The 20,199-nt window shown below is 40.0% G+C and overlaps 1 protein-coding gene across 2 annotated transcripts in view; it reads right to left on the minus strand.

Annotated features, from left to right (window-relative positions):
• Positions 1–12,507, minus strand: part of STXBP3 (syntaxin binding protein 3) — a 46,012-nt gene extending 33,505 nt beyond the window's left edge. For both annotated transcript variants that reach the window (XM_060774594.2, XM_060774593.2), the window contains exons 1-3: positions 12,324–12,507; positions 2,773–2,822; positions 1,514–1,595 (exon numbers count right to left, since the gene is read on the minus strand). In XM_060774594.2, coding sequence (XP_060630577.2) covers positions 1,514–1,595; positions 2,773–2,822; positions 12,324–12,384 — 193 coding nt within the window. In that variant the 5' untranslated portion in view covers positions 12,385–12,507. The remainder of the gene's footprint in view (positions 1–1,513; positions 1,596–2,772; positions 2,823–12,323) is intronic.
• Between the last annotated feature and the right edge of the window lie 7,692 nt (positions 12,508–20,199).

Genomic DNA, 20,199 nt, shown 5'->3' on the forward strand with positions numbered 1-20,199 from the left:
GAAAATACAGTATCTTCTGCCAAGTTTTTCGTATTTACGGGCACTTCCTTTTATATAGAAAGGCAATTAATTCAGAATGCATTTGTTAGCCAAAGGAACACTAAAGAAGCAGAATTCAGAAAACATGAAGTTTATTTCAGTGGCTTTCCTAGCTGGGTCCCAATTTTAAGAAGGTATATTCAATACAAGCAGAAATTCACAGAGCTGTAGTTCAATTATAACTTGGAACCAAGTTTCAAAATCAGTGCTCTAGTTTAATTGCACTTAGTGTTAATAATAACATTCATTCATTTTACTATGCTGATACATTCTTGACAGATCACATACAATACTTGACGCAGAAACCTTGCCTTTTCTAATGTTGTGACTACTAACAGGAGGAAAGCCAAAACAGAGCCACAGACAAACCAGAGATGTTAATCTGTATCCTCACAATCACCCTGATAATAAACAGGACCAAAACCCCAAAGGAGAACAAGCATCTGAAGGCACCATGAAATGCGGAACATTATTTGGAACAGGTAGATGGAAGAGGCATACAGTGAAATATCCCATAAGAGCCCACACTGGCTGGAACTCTAAACAGGAAATCTTCTCCGGTGTGACAGATTTTTTAAATTTTTTTGCTAATCGCATTTGTCTACAACAGTTGTATTTCAGATGACTGTATACAGCTGTCTGTCTCCATTGCTTCACAATGGGAAAGAAAGACATAACTCTAAAAATGGGAAACTGTACCCTAAACATGAGGACCTCTGATATTTCATCCCACCCAATAAGAAGCTAGTGATCAAGATAAAATGAATGGCACAATTCAGTTTTATTAGTCCTTTTGATATTTTTATGCATATATGACAAGAGCACCTATATTTTCTTGTGTAATGAAGCCAAGAAAGATACTAGGTATGGAATGGAGCTATGGAGATCTCACTAGCATAGTGCCCTTTTACACAGCCAAATAACTCAGAATATCAAGGAAGATAATCCACAATATCTGTTTTGAACCGGAGTATCGGAGTCTACACTACCGGATAATCCAATTCAAAGCAGATAATCCAGATTTTATACAGCTGTGTAGAAGGGGTCTGAGCAAAGAAATGAGGCAAAGCCAACTGGTACCTAAAATAGGGGAGCATCCCCACCAGCACAATAAACTGTAATATAACTTTATGACTATACATTTATGCCTTCTGTTTGGAAATAACTGTTAATGACATTTAAATTCTCCAATCATATGTGTCAATTTATTATATTATTATTATTATTATTATTATTATTATTATTATTATTATTATTATTATTATTTTACTGACACAAAACACAGTATGGCATAGCAAACGAGATATTATTATTATGTTCATTTATACCCTGCTTTTTCTCTCCACAAAGGAAACTTGAAGCAGCTTTGAGAGTAAAACAAAGTTTTCAGTGGGTATTCCCTGCAAGCACATGAGTGGCAAAATGAATTCTCACAGTTTTCATTATTATGAAAGATTGCTTATTAGGAACTTACCAGTGATCCCTTCTGCTAATAAGTCTGTCATTTTACCACATGATGATAGAAGCTTTGTGGTAAAGTCATCTAGAAGAATTATCTTTATATAAAAGAAATAACAAAAGTAGCACTTTAAACAATACATTCCAATTGTACACTGTTTTATTCAGTTGGTTTGTAGTGTCCAGTTATGGGTAAATTTAATCGCAATGTTGTAACTACTCGTATATATATTTACACAGAAACAGAAAATCAATATGCTCTGTGTGTATAAAGAAAAATATGTTTTGTATGCGTATTTAAATTCTATTTATCTATGTTTTCTTTCTCAACATGGAATGCAAGGCAGCACCCAACATAGATAAAAACAAAATATAGCTAATGAACAATATTATAGAACACCTGAAAAGCAGTCAAATGTTTTTCCTTTTAAGAATATGAAAACTGAAATGTAGCAGTGAAAACAAAAAATATAATATGTGAGCATACACGTGCACGCATGATTAAAACTCTTCTGCAACAGCCACTGCAAATTCATGACCTGTGTCAGCATGTCATTATATTTATGTTTGGTTATTTTATGCATTGAAATATTTATATCCTGTGCTTTATCCAAACAATATATAACACTAACACAGTAGGTTTAAAATATTAAAATATTAAAGATACAGTTTTCCTCCCAGAACTGAAAGTCTTATAGGAAGGCAACATCAGTTCTCCTCCGGAATCCTTACACTACTTTCACATCTAAGCCTCGTCAAGATTTTAAACTCCTTCCTCCACTGCTCCTCTCCCGTCTTCCCATCCAAGTCAACACCCAGGTTTGAAACTCCTTCTCTGATTGCTCCTCTCCCAACCTAAGCAACACCCAGGTTTCATCCTTTTTCTATTGCTCCCCTTCCATCAAAACAACACCTAGGTTTGAAATGTTTTTCTCGGTTGCTTCCATCCCCTATTGAAGCAACATCCAGGTTTGAAGCCCCTTCCCACTTTCTCATATTAATTAACTTCTATAGGGATTCTGCATTCCTAAATCTGTACATGTAGAGGGTCAACTGTTTATGTAGTAGAATTAAAAGCATAGCTGACACTAGTTTAGTCATATTGGTTTTCTAAAAAGAATCTGCATAATTCTAATGCATTCCCTTCAACAAGGGCACACAAAAGACTTTTGAAACCAGATTACATTGGGGCACTTATTCTAAATAAATATTCACATAGCTTACCATTTGAGGGAGGGATAAATCACTAGCAGATAATATAAATATTAATCTCACCTTCCATTCTTCTTCTTTTCTGCAGTCATCAAATACTGATGTTTTCAGCTCTGAAAAAGAAATTCTGAGTTAAAATACTAATATAATAAAAGTATGACTGTCCAAACTTTCCGGGAGCCTCATACAGGTTGAGTATCCCTTATTCAAAATGCTTGGAACCAGATGTCTTTTGGATTTCAGGGTTTGTTTGGGGGTTTTTTTGGATTTTGTAATATTTGCATGTACATAATGAGATCTTTTGGAGATGGGAACTGAAGTCTAACCATGACATTCCCTTCTGCTTCATGTCAGCTTATAAAAATAGCCTTAACATAATTTTATACACAGTATTTTAACAATGAAACAAAGTTTGTGTGCACTGAAGCCTCTGAAAGCATACTATCTCAGCCGCCATATAGACGATTTTGGAGTCTTTCAGGTTTTATTTATTTATTTATTTACAGTTTTTATATTCTGCCCTTCTCACCCCTCAGGGGACTCAGGGCGGATTACAATGTACATATACATGGCAAACATTCACTGCCATAGGCACACGACACATATAGACAGACAGTCAGAGGCTATTTAACATTCCAACTTTTTCTGGCCACCAGGGGAGCTGTCGCTTCACTGTCCATCTGCGACACTGATGAAATACTCCTCATTCCCCGTGTGTTTGTTGGAGATTTTTTATGGCCTCATAAATTAGTTTAATTAGCCTCCCCACATAAGTGGTACCTAAATTTCCTACTTGACAGATGCAACTGTGTTTCGGGTTGCAAAGGTCGACAACAAGCTACACAGAATTGGTCGGAAGCTGACTCCGACCCGGGCTGGCTTCGAACTCATGACTTTCCAGTCAGTAGTGATCTTAATGCAGCTGACTCCCAGCCATCTGCGCCACAGACCTGGGTTTCGAAATACGCCAAAATAGTCTTAGTGCTTTGTTAAGCAATGCCTAATAAAACACACTGAACTTTAATACAGGCAATTCCCAAGTTACAGACAAGATAGGTTCTACAGGCTTGTTCTTAAGTTTTAAGTGTAACTCCAGTCAAATACATACTGATATATGTGTGTGCATGTTAGCTTTGGATAGTATAGAGAGGGTTAACACCTCTGTTATGTTTGTTTTGCTGTCTATGCCCCTGTTCAGAAGATTTCACCTCACATTCTGTCCCTGTGACAGTTGGATTTTGAAAAGTTTGACTTGCTGTGGAAACAAGGATTAGTGATAAAGTGTCAGTAGAGACCCCTTTTCTCCATGATAACTCTTTCAGGAGCGAATTTCCCAGGTAGATTTCTCTCATTTCCTGTTGTCTTGCCCCATTCTTAACTATGAGTTGTATGGAAGTCGGATATTTATAACTGCCTGTACATGAAAATGAGATATTCAGCACAAAAGAATGTAGCAATAAAACAACAAATAAACAAACACAAGCTCATTGGTTTCTCAGTCTAGCAACTTCATTTGAGCCTGAAGTCAGGCTGAGAAGTCAAGGTCTCCTGTAATCATAATCTGCCATTAAAGCCAACACAAGGGCTTCAGCTTTCACAGTAACCATACCATTTGCTAGTTTAGACAAAAGCAAACTCTGTTTTAAAGCCCTTTGATCAAACAAAGAAAAGGAGAGAAAGAATTTTCTGTAAACTAAGGAAGTTTTCCTGCAATTTATTTACATATATATTTGTGTTTAGTCTGAAACAAGCTCCAATCTTTAAAAACCTCTCACAAAACTGCAGAGCATTGCACTGATATTTAGTTTCTGGTAATTATAAAATCTGACCTAGCAATCCAGACCTACTGAACTAATAAGAAATATGTAATCCAGATAAACTGCCTGAATCAAAGGAACAATCCTCAAGTTATTCAGTTGATTGGACAACGGAAAAAATGGTACATATAATTTTGAACACATCTAAATGCCATAGATTCAGTATCTATCGTCATAAACTACCATAAGCAAAAGCAAAAGGTGTTGAAGACAAGGTATTCATTTACCCTGATACTGATGCATATCCAGAACTAACGTATAGACAACAACAACCCCAAACTGCAAAATAACGATCTGCTTATATTTCTGTGCATTTGTTCTAATGAATGTTATTTACATGCATGTATTTTCACTTATTATAATAAGTATGTACTATGAGACCATATTCTTCTGCACATTTAAAGCGAAAAAAATGAACCACATAACACAAGGAGAATAATTATATATAATTTCCCACATGATATTGCTCTGCAATTCTCTGTACTCCTGATCATTATCAAGACTGACCAGGACTTTCTGGGATACTAAAAAAATAAAAATAAAATACTACTTCAACAACATCTGAAGAACTGTACAGTTCCCACCTTCAGCTGAAAGAAACCAACAAGCACCCCTGGAAATTTCCCGCCTTCTACTTCTGTTGCTTTCTTCACAATTTTTAAAAGTTTCATTTTCAATATTACTGTACAACTTCTGTTAATGACACTGAGGTTATTTTATTTTTTAAACTATACCAGAATAGCACTAGCCCTTATTTTTTTAAAAAAAGATCTGTGATCACTCTTCCATTTTGGTGATTTATCAATTGTTCTGATATTTACACCGAGTGAGTAAAGCCAGGACTACTTGATTAAATACCTAGTTTACAAACAAAATCTGGGGTTTTGGGAGTGGGGGTGCTAATATGTTCTTCAGTGATTTCTATCACATGCACTTACTATTTCATTTATTTGGATTTCCTATTCCTAGTTCTTTATTAATGACCCTCAAGTATTACATCAACAGAAATATTTATCTTGATGAGATGTTTAGAAATCCTTATCTCATTTACAAACCGAAATGACAGCAGTGTTGGCAGAGACATAATGCCGATTTCCTGCACACTTCTCCTTGTCTCCCAGCCTCTTTGGAGCAAATTTCTGTTCCATTTTTTAAGACTTACAGTGGTGTACCGAGCATATTTGACACCAAGAACAGATAATTTCTAACACACACCCTGGTGTAAGGGATTTATGTCCCTGAATCTGCAAGAATCTGCAAGAACTAAGAACTAAAAGTAATTTTTCCAACAGTTACCAACACTCAATTATGAAATGAAAATAATAAGGTCCAGAACAGAAATGTGTGTTGTGATTTTTTTTCTTTTATTGAAAAATATGTTTCCAAAAGAGAAAACTGTTTTTAACCCCTTAATAAAGCCATCACAATATTCTGTGGCCCTAAATACCCTAATTTTACTCAGGATTTCATTGGCAATTTAATGGTGTTGGATCAAAACAGCTCTAGAAAGGACTTCTTAGCCTTAATAAGAGCCAGTGTCACCCCTATTCAATACGCTCTGCTTAGTCCACTCATTCTGTTCAAAATAGAAATTGGAGAGAGATATCTCCAACTTGGGTTTTTCAAATTGTGAGGCATGGCTTTAATGAGCAGGAGTGATGTTACACTGGAGAACCCACAAAACCACCCAATTTACTCACAGAGCAACCAGGAGGAAGAGGCTCATAATGGATCTTATGGAGGTGGTGGCAGTGCTTGGCTAGCTTAGCATTAACCACTGCATGTCATGTATTTCCAGCCATGATACAGGACATTAAGCAAGTGAAAAAGGAGTGTAGTGGCAGAGGTGAAGAAGAGAGAAAAGACACAAGAGAAGATGGATTCCTAAAAGAACATACCTCCTTCTCTCCATAGCTAGCACTGCTAGGCTATGGAGCCCCTGGTGGCACCATGGGTTAAACCCGTGTGCTGGGAGGACTGATGGCTTGAAGGTTGGGTTGCTGACCTGAAGGTTGCTGGTTTGAATCCAACCCAGGGAGAGCATGGATGAGCTCCCTCTATCAGCTCCAGCACCATGCAGGACATGAGAGGAGCCTCCCACAATGATGGTAAAACATTAAAAAAAAAAAAAAAACATCCGGAGATCCCCTGGGCAACGTCCTTGTAGACAGCCAATTCTCTCGCACCAGAAACGACTGCTAGGCTGGAGGCATGATAGGAGGGCACTCTCCTGACACAATAGCTAAGTTGGGAAAAGACTGGAGGAATGGAAAAAGAGCTTCCTATAAAAGATGATATGGACAATAGGGAAAAAGAAGGGGCACCAGCAGCCTATCGGGTATAAGCCATGCTCTGAGCTAGTGGATGATCAAGCCCATTATATACAATAACATAATAAAATGTTGTTTCTTGTACATAATGGCAAAATCAGGATTTTCTTTTATGATTTTTTAAAAATTAAATTCTTGATTGAATCATTGGGTGTGGAATCCATGGATATCGAGGGCTGACTGTATTTCAAACAAATCAGCCAAAATCCCATACTTTATCCTTTCCAGAAATAATCTATAAAATAAGATTATAGACACTAGGAATATTGTGCAAAATTAGGGGTCAACTTCATCTGCCTCCATCTCTTATTTGAAGCAGTTTTAACATAATTCATTCAGCTATCAAAAGAACACGAGGAGTGTTGCTTGGGCACTAATCATCCAAGCAAGAATGAGAGGTTCTTTTCCAAAAGTACTAATGAACTCTTCCTAACATAGTGGAAATACTTACTATCACCTATTTTCCAGAGCACCATGGTACTCGCTAACATATACTGAAAAAATATAATCAAAAGAACACAGCATGTAAAGACAAGAAGTTGACATCAAATCACCCCAAATGTGTATTAATCACAGACACATTACTTCGCTTCTTTTGTCTGCAAAAGAACGCCAACTTTTAATTACGGTGTGTAATAAAATTCTATAAAGATCCTTATAACAACAGACAAGGACTTCCTTCTAGACTTGCCAATAAGGTCAAGGTACATGATGCAATGTAACAATTCCAATGAGTTCATAGGTTCCTTAACAGAAGACATTCTCAAACTATTTTATGTGGCAGAGGACCAGGTTCCTTCACTCATGTGCCAGGGACCAGTATTAATGCTCATTGATTGCATTTTTTTCAGGAAATGTCTCCAAAAACTGGCAGCTAATGACTTGCTGACCAGTATCTGTGTATGGACTACCATTTTAGCAGCATTACTTTACAGTACATGATCTAACATTAGCCCAAATTCAGATGACAGATGCAGTCTTCAAATAATCACAATCATAATCCAGTTCTAGAAAAGTTGGAAATAACAAAATATTTCTTAATTTTCATATGGGAGAGTTTTGGTAATAGACCACAGCAAAACACAAGCCCCTTTAATCCAGAATACCTACAATGGCTTCCAGTTTACTTCTAAATACACAAAATGTTAAAGAGGAAATATTAAATCATACAGAACATGCAAGTAAGAATAACATATGGGCACAGAAACAATTACAAAAGCCATTTCATTGAAGGTCAAACAGCAGCGGAGAAATTGCAACACTGCATTTCTAAAAGCTACACAGAGAAAGTACCATATTTGAAGTAACTAGAGTCCTAAAGACATTTTGTATCACAAAAATACAGATGCACATATATAGTTAAATATTATACAAAACCAAGACCCAGAAATCAGGGGTCTTAAATGTAAACTTGACCTAAATAAACCATATGCAAGAATGGGATTGAATTTTAAAGCACAAATGGAAGAGACATTAGTTTATTCCTACATTTCAATGGTGGTCCTGATCAGGATCAGGGGCTTATTTGCTTACCTCTGAGTAAAAAAAAAAAAGAGAGAGAAAAAGGGGGGGGGGGGGAGTATCAATTGTCCACTACATATTTAATCAACCATGTAATATGACTCTTAATCCGAGAAGAAAACAAGTAACCTCAGAGTAAATGCCACGGAATTATGTCTCACACAAATATTATCACTTCAATCACTTCATCTGTCACAAAGGGAGAACCTGTAAGACTAGGAATAAGCAGATCTTGGTGGGAAAATGTCAATAGTCTCCATATAACACAGTTAGTCAATAGACCTAAAAAAAAAAACCATTTAAAAATCCTGATGCCATTTTAAGGTAATTGATTCATGTTCTCTCCTTCCAAGGAATTTAGGATGGCAAAATTCAAGATGATAGGAACACTTTCTGTCTTTAGAACAAAGAAACTGAGCTGAACAGAGGGCCCTTCCAGACAGGCCCTATATCCCAGGTTCTGATTCCAGGTTTGTGTACATCTGAAAGCAAAGTGATCACTATCTCAGCCATCCATGTGGATCATGGATAGTTTCTGGAGTACAAGAAGTTCCCAAATTATGAACAAGTTAGATTCTGTAGGTTTGTTTGTAAGTCAGAACCATTATATTTGTAAGTGTAAAGGTAAAGGTTTCCCTTTGACATTAAGTCTAGTTGTGTCCGACTCTGGGGGGCGGGGTGCTCATCTCCAATTTTAAGCCAAAAAGCTGGCTTTGTCCATAGATGCCTCCAAGGTCATATGGCTGGAATGACTGCATGGAGAACCGCTACCTTCCTGTTGAAGTGGTACCTACTGATCTACTCACATTTGCATGTTTTCAAAGTGCTAGGTTGGCAGAAGCTGGGGCTAACAATGGGAACTCACCCTGCTCCCTGGACTCGAACCAACGACCTTTCAGCTAGCAAGTTCAGCAGCTCAGCGGTTTAACCCACTGCGCCACCAAGGGCTCCTTTTAAATGTAACTCCAGCCAAATATGTGTGTGTGCGAGAGGGAGAGAGAGAGAGAGGAAGGGTGAGAGGAAGGGTGAGAGGAAGAGAGGGGTTTGGATCGCACAGGGAAGAGTTGACAACCCTGTGGTGTTTGTTTTGGTGTCTGTACCCCTGTTCAGAAGATTTCATCTCACTTTCTGTCTCTGTGACAACTGGAGTTTAAAAAAATTGGCTTGTTGTGGAAACAAGGACTGGTGATACAGCTTCAGTGGAGACACCTTTTCTCCGTAACAACCCTTCCTGGAGTGAACTTCCCTTCTGAAGGGTAGATTTCTCTCACTTCCTGTTGCTTCACCCTTGTTTGTAAGTCAGATGTTTGTAACTTGGGGACTCGTTGTATTTTGGATTTCAGAATTCCAGATAAAGGATGATCAACTTGAGATAACAGAACAAGCTTATAAACCAAACTCAAACATCCCCTACTCCTCCCCAAGATTATCAACAGACACAGAACAGCAGAGCCAAATACTCTTCCCAAAAGTAGACTGTATTTATACTCAGGTGGCAAGTTCAAATCCACATTCACCTTGGGCTATTTCACTACTAAAATATTATCCTTACATTATTGGGAGGGTTAGACCAACATGGGCATGCAAGAAAAAAAATACAACTGAAAGCATTTTTTAAAAAGTCATTTCGCTTGTAAACCGCTTTCCTGCCTGACAGGAAGAATAAGAAGGAACTCCTTCACCTCGCATTGTGTTGTGTGTGTGTATGTATGTGTGTGTGTGTGTATATATATATATATATATATATACACACACACACATACACATACACACACATATATAAGAATAAGGTGAAAGGCAGTGAGAAGATCCCGCTTTCTCCACATTTGTACAAAAGGAGAGATGCTTCAGTTGATTTACAAATTCACTTGCTACTTACTCATGCTGCAAATTCTTGAAACAAAGATTTTGAATAAATCCCAAAAGCCTTTATTTCGGTGGAGGGGAGCGGGGAATAAACGCAACCAGTCTTTAAGCATGAATTTCAAATGCATGTCCTTTGTTTAATCTGTTTTGTATATTTTTACATTTATTTTATAGAAATACTTTTAAATATGTAGCATTTACAGAAATACATTTGAATATGTGTAAAATGCTTTTACAATGTGTATGTGTTTTAATTATTCTGTAATGCATCTCGAGGCACAAGGAGAGGTGGTTAAGTAATACAATTATTATTATTATTATTATTATTATTATTATTATTATTTGAAACACAATAAGGTGAGTCCACAGCAGACACTCTGCTGGCTGATGAATTGGATCACACGTCGGACACTTCCCAAATGCCTAGGACTGTGTGATGTATTATTATTATTATTATTATTATTAGTAGTAGTAGTAGTATTAGAAACACAACAAGATGAGTCCACAGCAGACACTCTGCTGGCTGTTGAATTGGATCACACGTCAGACACTTCCCAAGTGTCTAGGACTGTGTGATGTATCAGCGAATAATGCGTGCAGATCCCAGTAAGGTGGCCTTTTGCAGCTGGCAGATGGTAATGTTGTCAGCGCCGATTGTGTTTAAGTGCAGGCCAAGGTCTTTAGGCACTATGTGCCGATCACCACTGGGATCACCTTGACTGGCTTGTGCCAGAGTCTTTGCAGTTCGATCTTTAAATCCTCATATCGTGTCAGCTTTTCCAGTTGTTTCTCTGCAATCCTGCTGTTGCCTGGGATTGCGACATCGACGATCCATACTTTGTTTTTCAACACGATTGTGAGGTCAGGAGTATTATGCTCCAAAACTCTGTCTGAATCCATACTTTGTTTTTTAACACAATCATGAGGCCAGGAGTATCACAATCATGAGGTCAGGTTAGGACATTTAAGATCGTCTGGGGAGGCCCTGCTCTCGGTCCCGCCAGCTTCACAAGCACGCCTGGCAGGTATGAGAGACATGGCCTTCTCAGTGGTGGCCCCTCGGCTGTGGAACGCCCTTCCTGCAGACATCAGATTGCCCCCCCCCCCTTACTGGCATTCCGGAGAAAAGTGAAGACCTGGCTGTTTGAACTGGCATTTGACTAAGCAGTGCAATTGATTGATTAGCGGAACATGGAATAATGGATAACGAGACTGGATTCTGATTCTAGTGATGAGATCTGATGGATTTGTTATATTGATGTATTAATATATTGTTGTATTGATGTTTACTGTTTAATTAACTTATGTGATTGTTTTTAAATACCCAATAACCTTGTAATTTGTATACTGAAACTGTTGCTGTTAATTGCTCTGAGTCGCCTAAGGGCTGAGAAGAGCGGCATACAAATAAAGTAAATAAATAAATAAATAAATATCGTGCTCCAAAACTCTGACTGTCATTATTATTATTATTATTATTATTATTATTATTATATTTTACTTATTTATTATATCCTTTTTTGTCTCTCAAGCAGCTAATAGTGTTAAAAGAAATAAGCACACACTATTTAAATATTTAAATTACTATTTTACTATGCAATATGTTCATTCTTTTAAAAAATACATTATGCCATATTAATAATAATAAATTAAATAATTGAATAATGATCTTTTAAAGAACTGCATATTTTAACAATATTTGCTTTTTTAAAAAAAACATAAGAATTGATGGCAGAGCCCTGAGGCGAAGACTGTGATATCTTATCAGGACTGCGCCTTCAAACCGCCTGTCAAGCCTATACATTGGACACTAAAATCTGCCGACCCTATTCAGTGTAATGGGAGGAGTCTACAGGGTTTTCTCACGGAGACCACGCCAAAGGTTGCCCTCAGCCCAAACCACGGCCCTTCCTTCTTTCCTAAGAGGCGCCCCTGAAGGGAGAGAGGGAGGGAGGAAGGGAGGGAGGACCCCGGTCTACCGCCTCAGAGGGCCCTACACGAACCGCCCCACGTTGCTGAGCGCCATTCTGACAGGAAGGAGGGCGAAGGGGAGGAGGGAAGGGCGGCAAGCGACACTCACTCTGCCACACCAGGCTCTTCAGTCCCCGCTCCCCGCTCGCAGTAGCCGCCGCCGGCGCCATCTTGCCTCCACTGCTTCTGCTGCCGCCGACGTGACGGGAAAAAATTCCGCACTCGAGGAAGAGAAGGCCATTCACGCCCTGCCCGCCGCCTCAGGCCACGCCCCCTCCACCGCAGGCCACGCCCCGCCCACTTCTCCTCAGTCCACGCCTCGCCGCATATCACTCAGCGTCGACGCCCCGCCCCTCCGCCTCGGGCCACGCCTACTCCTCAACAGGACACGCCCCTCTCACTACCCGTCCTCCTCAGACCCTTCTTCCTCTCTCCGCCTCAGACCATTCCTCTGCGATGCGCCCGCACCATCCGCAGGCCACGCCCCGTGCTTCTCAGGCCACGCCCCCAGCAACGACGCCCCCTCCGCTTGCCCCCTCCTCAGACTATTCCGCCGCGACGCCCCGCCCACTCCCCTCAGGCCACGCCCCTCCATTTCAGACCATGTCCCACTCCCTCCACATCTTCCTCATGCCACGCCCCTCCCTCAGCATCGACGCCTCACTCCGCCCTCTCCTTATGTCCCGCCCCCATCCTCAGGCCGTGGTCTTCCACCGCAAGCCACGCCCCCAAGCAGCTCCCTAGTCAGGCCGCGCCCCCTCAGCTGAGACGCCCCGCCCCTCCACCAAAGGCCACACCCCCTTTCTCCTCAGGACCCGCCCCTCCCTCCTCATGTTCTGCCCCACTCTCGCCGCAGACTACTCCGCTGCGATGCCCCGCCCACATCCTTAGGCCGCGCCCCTCCACCGCAGGCCAAGCCCCGCCCAGTCCCCTACTCATTCCACGCCCCTCTGCAGCGGACCACTCAGCCGCGACGCTCCGCCTCTCCACCATAGGCCACACCCCCTTTTTCTTCAGGACCCGCCCCTCCCTCAGCATCGACGACTCACTCCTCCCCCTCCTTATGTCCCGCCCCCATCCTCAGGCCGTGCTCTTCCACCGCAAGCCACGCCCCCGATCAACTCCCTAGTCAGGCCACGCCCCCTCTGCGGTGGACCTCTCAGCCGCGACGCCCCGCCCCTCCACCACAGGCCACACCCCCTTTCTCCTCAGGACCCGCCCCTCCCTCCTCATGTTCTGCCCCACATTCTCTCCGCAAACTACTCCGCTGCGATGCCCCGCCCACATCCTTAGGCCGCACCTCTCCACCGCAGGCCAAGCCCCGCCCAGTCCTCTACTCAATCCACGCCCCTCTGCAGCGGACCACTCAGCCGCAACGCCCCGCCCCTCCACCACAGGCCACACCCCTTTCTCCTCAGGACCCACCCCGCCCTCAGCGTCGACGCCTCGCGCTGCTCCCCGCGTCCTCAGTGCTGCGCATGCGCTCCGCCTCAGGGACACGAGCGGGAGTTTCTCAGAGGACAAGAAGGGTTGTCAGTCACGCCCAGCTCTCCTGCAGCTGTTCGTCTTTCCCACCAGTGAAGATTAATCTCTGACCTATTAGACCCCTGCTTCTTACAAATGGGGGTTCCTTCCGACCCCTTCTTCTTTCTAAGCTGTTTCCCCATTGGAAGGGTTGGCATTGTGACTGTCCTTTCCACAGGGCTTTGTTTTGGGCCTCTTCAGGCCTCAGGGTGGCAGCACGCATGTCTTCCTTGATAGTGGCCATCCAGCTTTCCTTTGGCCTTTGTCCTGCAGTCTCCAAATGCATTGCTGTTTGTGCTACTGGTGTTGGTTCTCTTCTCATGACATGGCCATACCACCATAGTCTTGCTTCCTGCATTTTCTTGCTGATTGCTTTCTTCCCTAGTCTTTGAGGATGTCATCATTTGTCACACGGTCAAGAAGTGTCAGGCCAAATATCCATCTCAGCATTTTCATTTTCATTGTGTTAAGGGCTTGCTTGTGTTTCTTTGTTGCTGGCCAACATTCAGCCCTGTAGAACAACTGGAGTGTAGATCTTAGCCTTGAGTTGTCCAGGCATTTTTGAGTCACACAGAATGCCAGTAGTTTGCCGCCATTTCTGTCAGAAAAATTCAGCCTCAGTGCAACTGCAATGAGGCATGCAAAGAAAACAGAATACACAGTCTTCCATCAGCTTCAAAGCCTTGAAGTGGCACATTTATTTAGATACTTTCTAATCAGCCAGCACGTTAACTATTTACAGGAGAAATCATATACGCGTCTTGCTCATTCCCCGGCATGGCTGGAAGAGGACGCCCAGCAGTCCGTTATCTCAAATTCACGTCATTGCAATTATTCGTAAATGTTTTCCAGTTTTTCCAAGTTTTTTTTATTATAGAACTAATTAGGAAATGACATTTACAACCCAGGGACAAAAATCATGTTACATAGTGTGTACTTCATCTAAAACACAGACATGTGCCTTTCACCTTAAGAATAGACAAGTATCCCGAGCTCTGAGGATTACCTGGGAAGGAATCCCACTGGAGCATTGCAGTACACCCAAATACCTCGGAGTCACTCTGGACTGTGCTCTGACCCACAAGAAGCACTGCCTGAACATCAAGCAAAAAGTGAGTGCTAGAAACAATATCAAAAGCTGACTGGCACAACCTGGGGATCATAACCAGACAAAGTGAAGACATTTGCCCTTGCGCTATGCTACTCAGCTGCTGAGTATGCATGCCCAGTGTGGAACACATCTCACCACGCTAAAACAGTGGATGTGGCTCTTAATGAGACATGCTGCATTATCACAGGGTGCCTGTGCCCTACACCACTGGAGAAATTACACTGTTTAGCCGGTATTGCACCACCTGACATCCGCCGGGAAGTAGCAGCCAATAGTGAAAGGACCAAGGCAGTGACATCTCCAGCTCACCCCTGTTTGGGTATCAGCCAGCACGTCAACGACTTAAATCAAGAAATAGTTTTCTAAGATCTACAGAGACACTTGCTGGAACACCCCAGCAAGTGAGAGTCCAAAAGTGGCAGGCTCAAACCCAGCGCCTCAACCAATGGCTGGTACCAAATGGGAGACTCCCCCCCCCCCCCCCCCCGGGCACACAGAAGACTGGGTGACTTGGAAGGCGCTGAACAGACTGCGCTCTGGCACCACGAGATGCAGAGCCAACCTTAAGAAATGGGGCTACAAAGTGGAATCCATGACATGCGAGTGTGGAGAAGAGCAAACCATAGACCACCTGCTGCAATGCAACCTGAGCCCTGCCACATGCACAATAGAGGACCTTCTTGCAGCAACACCAGAAGCACTCCAAGTGGCCAGATACTGGTCAAAGGACATTTAATGAACTACCAGGCTTGCAAACTTTGTGTTTTTTTCTGTTTGTTTGTTTTGTTCTGTTAGAAATGTAATACAATGGTCTGGTTGCCTCTGACACGATAAATAAAAATCTTCATCAGCTCATAGTGGAGTAAAGAGTAGTAAAATAGTAAAGAGTAGAGACATCACACTGGCAACGAAGATCCACATAGTTAAAGCAATGGTATTCCCCGTAGTGACCTACAGATGTGAGCTGGACCATAGGGAAGGCTGAGCAAAGGAAGATAGACACTTCTGAACTGTGGTGTTGGAGGAAAGTACTGAGAGTGCCTTGGACTGCCAGAAGATCCAAGGAAAGCTTAGAGAAGACAATGATGCTGGGGAAAATGGAAGGAAAAAGGAAGAGGGGCTGACCAAGGGCAAGATGGATGGATGGCATCCTTGAAATGACTGGCTTGACCTTGAAGGAGCTGGGGGTGGTGACGGCTGACAAGGAGCTCTGGCATGGGCTGGTCCATGAGGTCACGAAGAGTTGGAAACGACTGAACGAATAAACAACAACAAAAAGCCCTGTCCTGCCCTATTAGTCTAAAATGTGCACATGCTCACTTTTCTTCGCTATTTGTTGTTTGTTGCTTGGTTATGTTTTATGAGGTCTTCAATTTTATTGATTTTACTTTGTTAGTGTTATTGTTTAATACAGTTGATTGTTATATGTTTTAATTGTATTACTTTGCAACCTTGTTTATATTGGGTTTGGTCCCCATGTAAGCTGTCCCGAGTCTCTTCAGGGAGATGGAGGCAAGATATAATTATTATTAGTTATTATAACAGATTTGTTTTCAGCATCTCCATGGGTCGAACTTGTGATTTAAAAATAACTCTGATGTTAGCTGACTGTTTGAACAAGCATTTCTACCTGCGAGTTGTGAACAGAACTTTTTCTGTTCAGTTAAAATAAAAGCCGAAAGGTTTTTGTTGTCTTTTAATGAAAGGGGAACATAATCCCCGTCTGATTTTACAATTTCACATTCCACCGAACAGAAGAATAGTAGGCTATTCTTCAGAGCCTGGAAACAACAAGTGACAAGCAGAGTCTTGTTTTATTGTCATCATCTCTGTCTTGTTACTTTTGGGAGTAACTGGATCACATCATGAAATTAATTTTCAAAATTAAAGTAACTAATAGGAAAATGGTTTCATTATGCAATGGGATATTGCTGCATAGTAGCATTTCTTGTTGCATTTGAAATGACTCTTAAAGAAAATATGAGAATGTTTTATGCCATTTGGGTACAACTTCTGTCATAAGCATTCCCTAGAGGTAAGGAAAAAAAAAACCCGAAAAGTAACAAAAATGTATGGGATTAAGCCCGGAGAGTACATTCAGTTATCGGTCTCTGTGTTTATACGTATGTGTGACTTAGTGGGATTTGTGTACATTCAGATACAAAGAGTGTTGGGAATTTCTCCCTATTCGTTTCACAAAATATTAAATATGTTAAACAAAATCAGTGCTATTGAAAAGCATATTAATGTAGCATTAGCAGTCCTTTCTACCTAATTAAATAAAATGGAAATGTATTCTGAATTATGCCAAAATTAGACTCCAGCCATTGCAGACAGTTTCTGTCCAGAGGAGGAGCTTCTATGCTTTCACTGCCTTCAAGACCTAACTGATAACTTTTGGGAGGAACATAATTTCTATCTCTTGATGTTGATCGTATTACTATTTTCATAACCAAATTGGTGACTAAAATCAAGTTTGCAGAATGATTGGTGGAAGATGTAAACATTTTGTATTTTCTGGACTACTTCTCATCAGCTTTAAAATGGTGAGTCCAAGCAATACTTTATTTGATGCTTTATTTACATTTGTTACCTGGAAAATTGCTAAATTCTACCTGACATCTGTTCGAATCCTACTTATTTTTAAATGTTGTTTTTCTTTTAGCCTTTCGGGTAGCTTAAAAGAAATGTCTACTTAAAACAGTGAAGATTTTACAGTTTAGTGGAATGTGATATCCTGCAATAAATTAATACCTTCATATTATTATTAATTCATTATTTGCTCTACTTGTATAGTATCTTTAGTGTAATATCGGAATACATGTAGTTTAATCTACAATTGATTTGCTTTCGTTAGAAACATATTTAGCCTTTCACCTAATGTTTTTTTTGCTCGTGTTCTATTTTTTTATAACTATTTTTATTGAAAATAATTTGTCTCCAGAAGATTGGAGAGTGAGGAAATTAATTAGATAAAATCTCAATAGGTTTTGTTGTACTCGTGTTCTATTTTGAAATGGTCATATGACTGGTCAAATAAATAAATTATTATTACCTAATGGAATTTAATTTCTATTCCCAAAATCTCTTATTTCTGAGAATACTGCTTACTTAGCAGCACAAGAATGAGAGATATCTGGCCAAATAATTTCAAATACATTTGCTTCGGGATTTGAACATATTTCATAGTATATCTTTGGTTGTGATTCTCCATCTGATTAATACATTTTCTGAAACCTAAGTATATACCAAACACTTAGGCCCGTTCCACACAGCTGAATAAAATCCCACATTATCTGTTTTGAACTGGAATATATGCCAGTGTGGACTCACATAACTCAAGATTCTTCCACACAGCCATATATCCCAGAATATCAAGGCAGATAATCCACAATACCTGCTTTGAACTGAGTTATATGAGTCCACACTGCCATGTAACCCAGTTTAAAACAGAAAATGTGGGATTTTATACAGCTGTGTGGAAGGGGCCCCAGTTCCAGCTATTTTCATCTCTAGTTGGAACTAACAAATTTACAACAGAGGGTTTTGAATACTACATTTGACAGCCACATTCACATTAAAAAGTACATCATAGGGACTGAAAAACATCATAATAGTTTGGATGTGCAGCAATAAGGACACACAGATTTTAAAAACTGAATGTATAGTTGTATGGGGACCGATTGTCCACTGAAAACCATGGGATCCATATCCAAGTAATGTTTGAAATTGGAATGTCTGTTCATCAGCAACTGAAAGAGTTCCCTTCTGGGTCAGTTTGCTGTCTCAGGAAGGAGAGCTGATCGAGTAATATGATCTGCATTCCTACACCAAATCCATTAATAGCTCTGTAGCTGCTCACATTTAACCAGCCAAAATCAAATGATATATGATGTGGTAGTTATTCACACTTTTGTTTAAGGAAATAGTTGTCTTGTGATGTTTATAAAGCTGAGGTCTGGCTAAAGTCAGAATGAGGGACTAAATCTAATTGAGCAAATGGCTTAAGATTCTATTGTTAGAAACAGAAACAAATGAGATATCTCCATATGATCCATTTCTCATTGTGTTATTAACATTTTATATCTTCTTTTACAGGTTTTTTCTGCTAACACAGGTAAAACCTGAAAGGTATTTCCTTCTGCAGTTTTTTTTTAAAAATTTAATTGAAAATTCCCCCTTTATTGCTCTTTTAATCCATAAATATATTGTTATATTATTATTATTATTATTATTATTATTATTATCTTTATTTGTACCCCGCTAACATCTCCTGAAGGACTCGGTGCGGCTTACAAAGGCCAAGGCCCTCAATAAAACAACAGCATAACAAATACAACAATAAAACTCATAAAGCAAACCAATAAACATTAAAGCAATAACAGTAAAGCATTAAGACAATAACATCATGACACATTTAAAAACTAAAAAAAGTAATCAAGATATATATATATATATATATATAGTAATCAAGTTATATTCATGGCATCTGATTCATACAACAAAAACAACAGCAGTTGCTTACAGGTAATGCCAATGCCAAATAATTAAAAACAAATCATTCCTTTGGATATGGCTATTTCAAAAAGTTTTGGGATCCAGTTTTACAGTTATTTGAATTAACATAAAAATATTAAAATTGTGTTCTGCTACAATTAATTGTATAGTGATTTTTTTTAAAAAAATCATTGATAAAAATACATTGAAATTTTTAATTTTATATTCAATTTTGTATATATTTCTCCTCCTTTTAACTACTCATAAATTCACCGTTATAGACAAAAGTATTGGTGTGACAAAATATAATCTGACCTTTATTCTTTAAGCGTATCATAGAGCTACTTAATGCTAATGAAGCATTTCTTCTGTTTGTGCTTTCCTCTTTATGACATATTTTATCACAATTCTATGCACACTTTTCAATGGATAAAGCTTTTCTCTGCACAGACATTCATGGAATTGTACTGGAGGGATAAAATCAAATTTCGGTGGCGTGGGATATTATTGACCTTGGTTGATTATTTTGCATGCTTTGTCTTGTGACTGGTCACTGGAGGGCAAAGACAACCATAATTTGCAAGTTGCTGAGGAATACATCCTTGGTAAACCTTCCCTGCGTGTGTGAGCAAAACTGGTTTAGCACATGGCATACATATTCTCCTTAATGGTTACTTTGACCATGAGACTTAAAGATATGCTTCAAGGAGAATGAGTATTATTACAATTGTTATAATATAGCTTAGCTCCAGAGCAAGATGCTGAGGTTGAAAGACTTGGATTGTTTCAGGCCCCTTCGATACTGTCATATAAAACCCAGATTATCTGCTTGAACTGGATTATATAGAAGTGT

Source organism: Anolis sagrei, chromosome 4 (assembly GCF_037176765.1).
Source record: "Anolis sagrei isolate rAnoSag1 chromosome 4, rAnoSag1.mat, whole genome shotgun sequence".
Taxonomy (NCBI): domain Eukaryota; kingdom Metazoa; phylum Chordata; class Lepidosauria; order Squamata; family Dactyloidae; genus Anolis; species Anolis sagrei.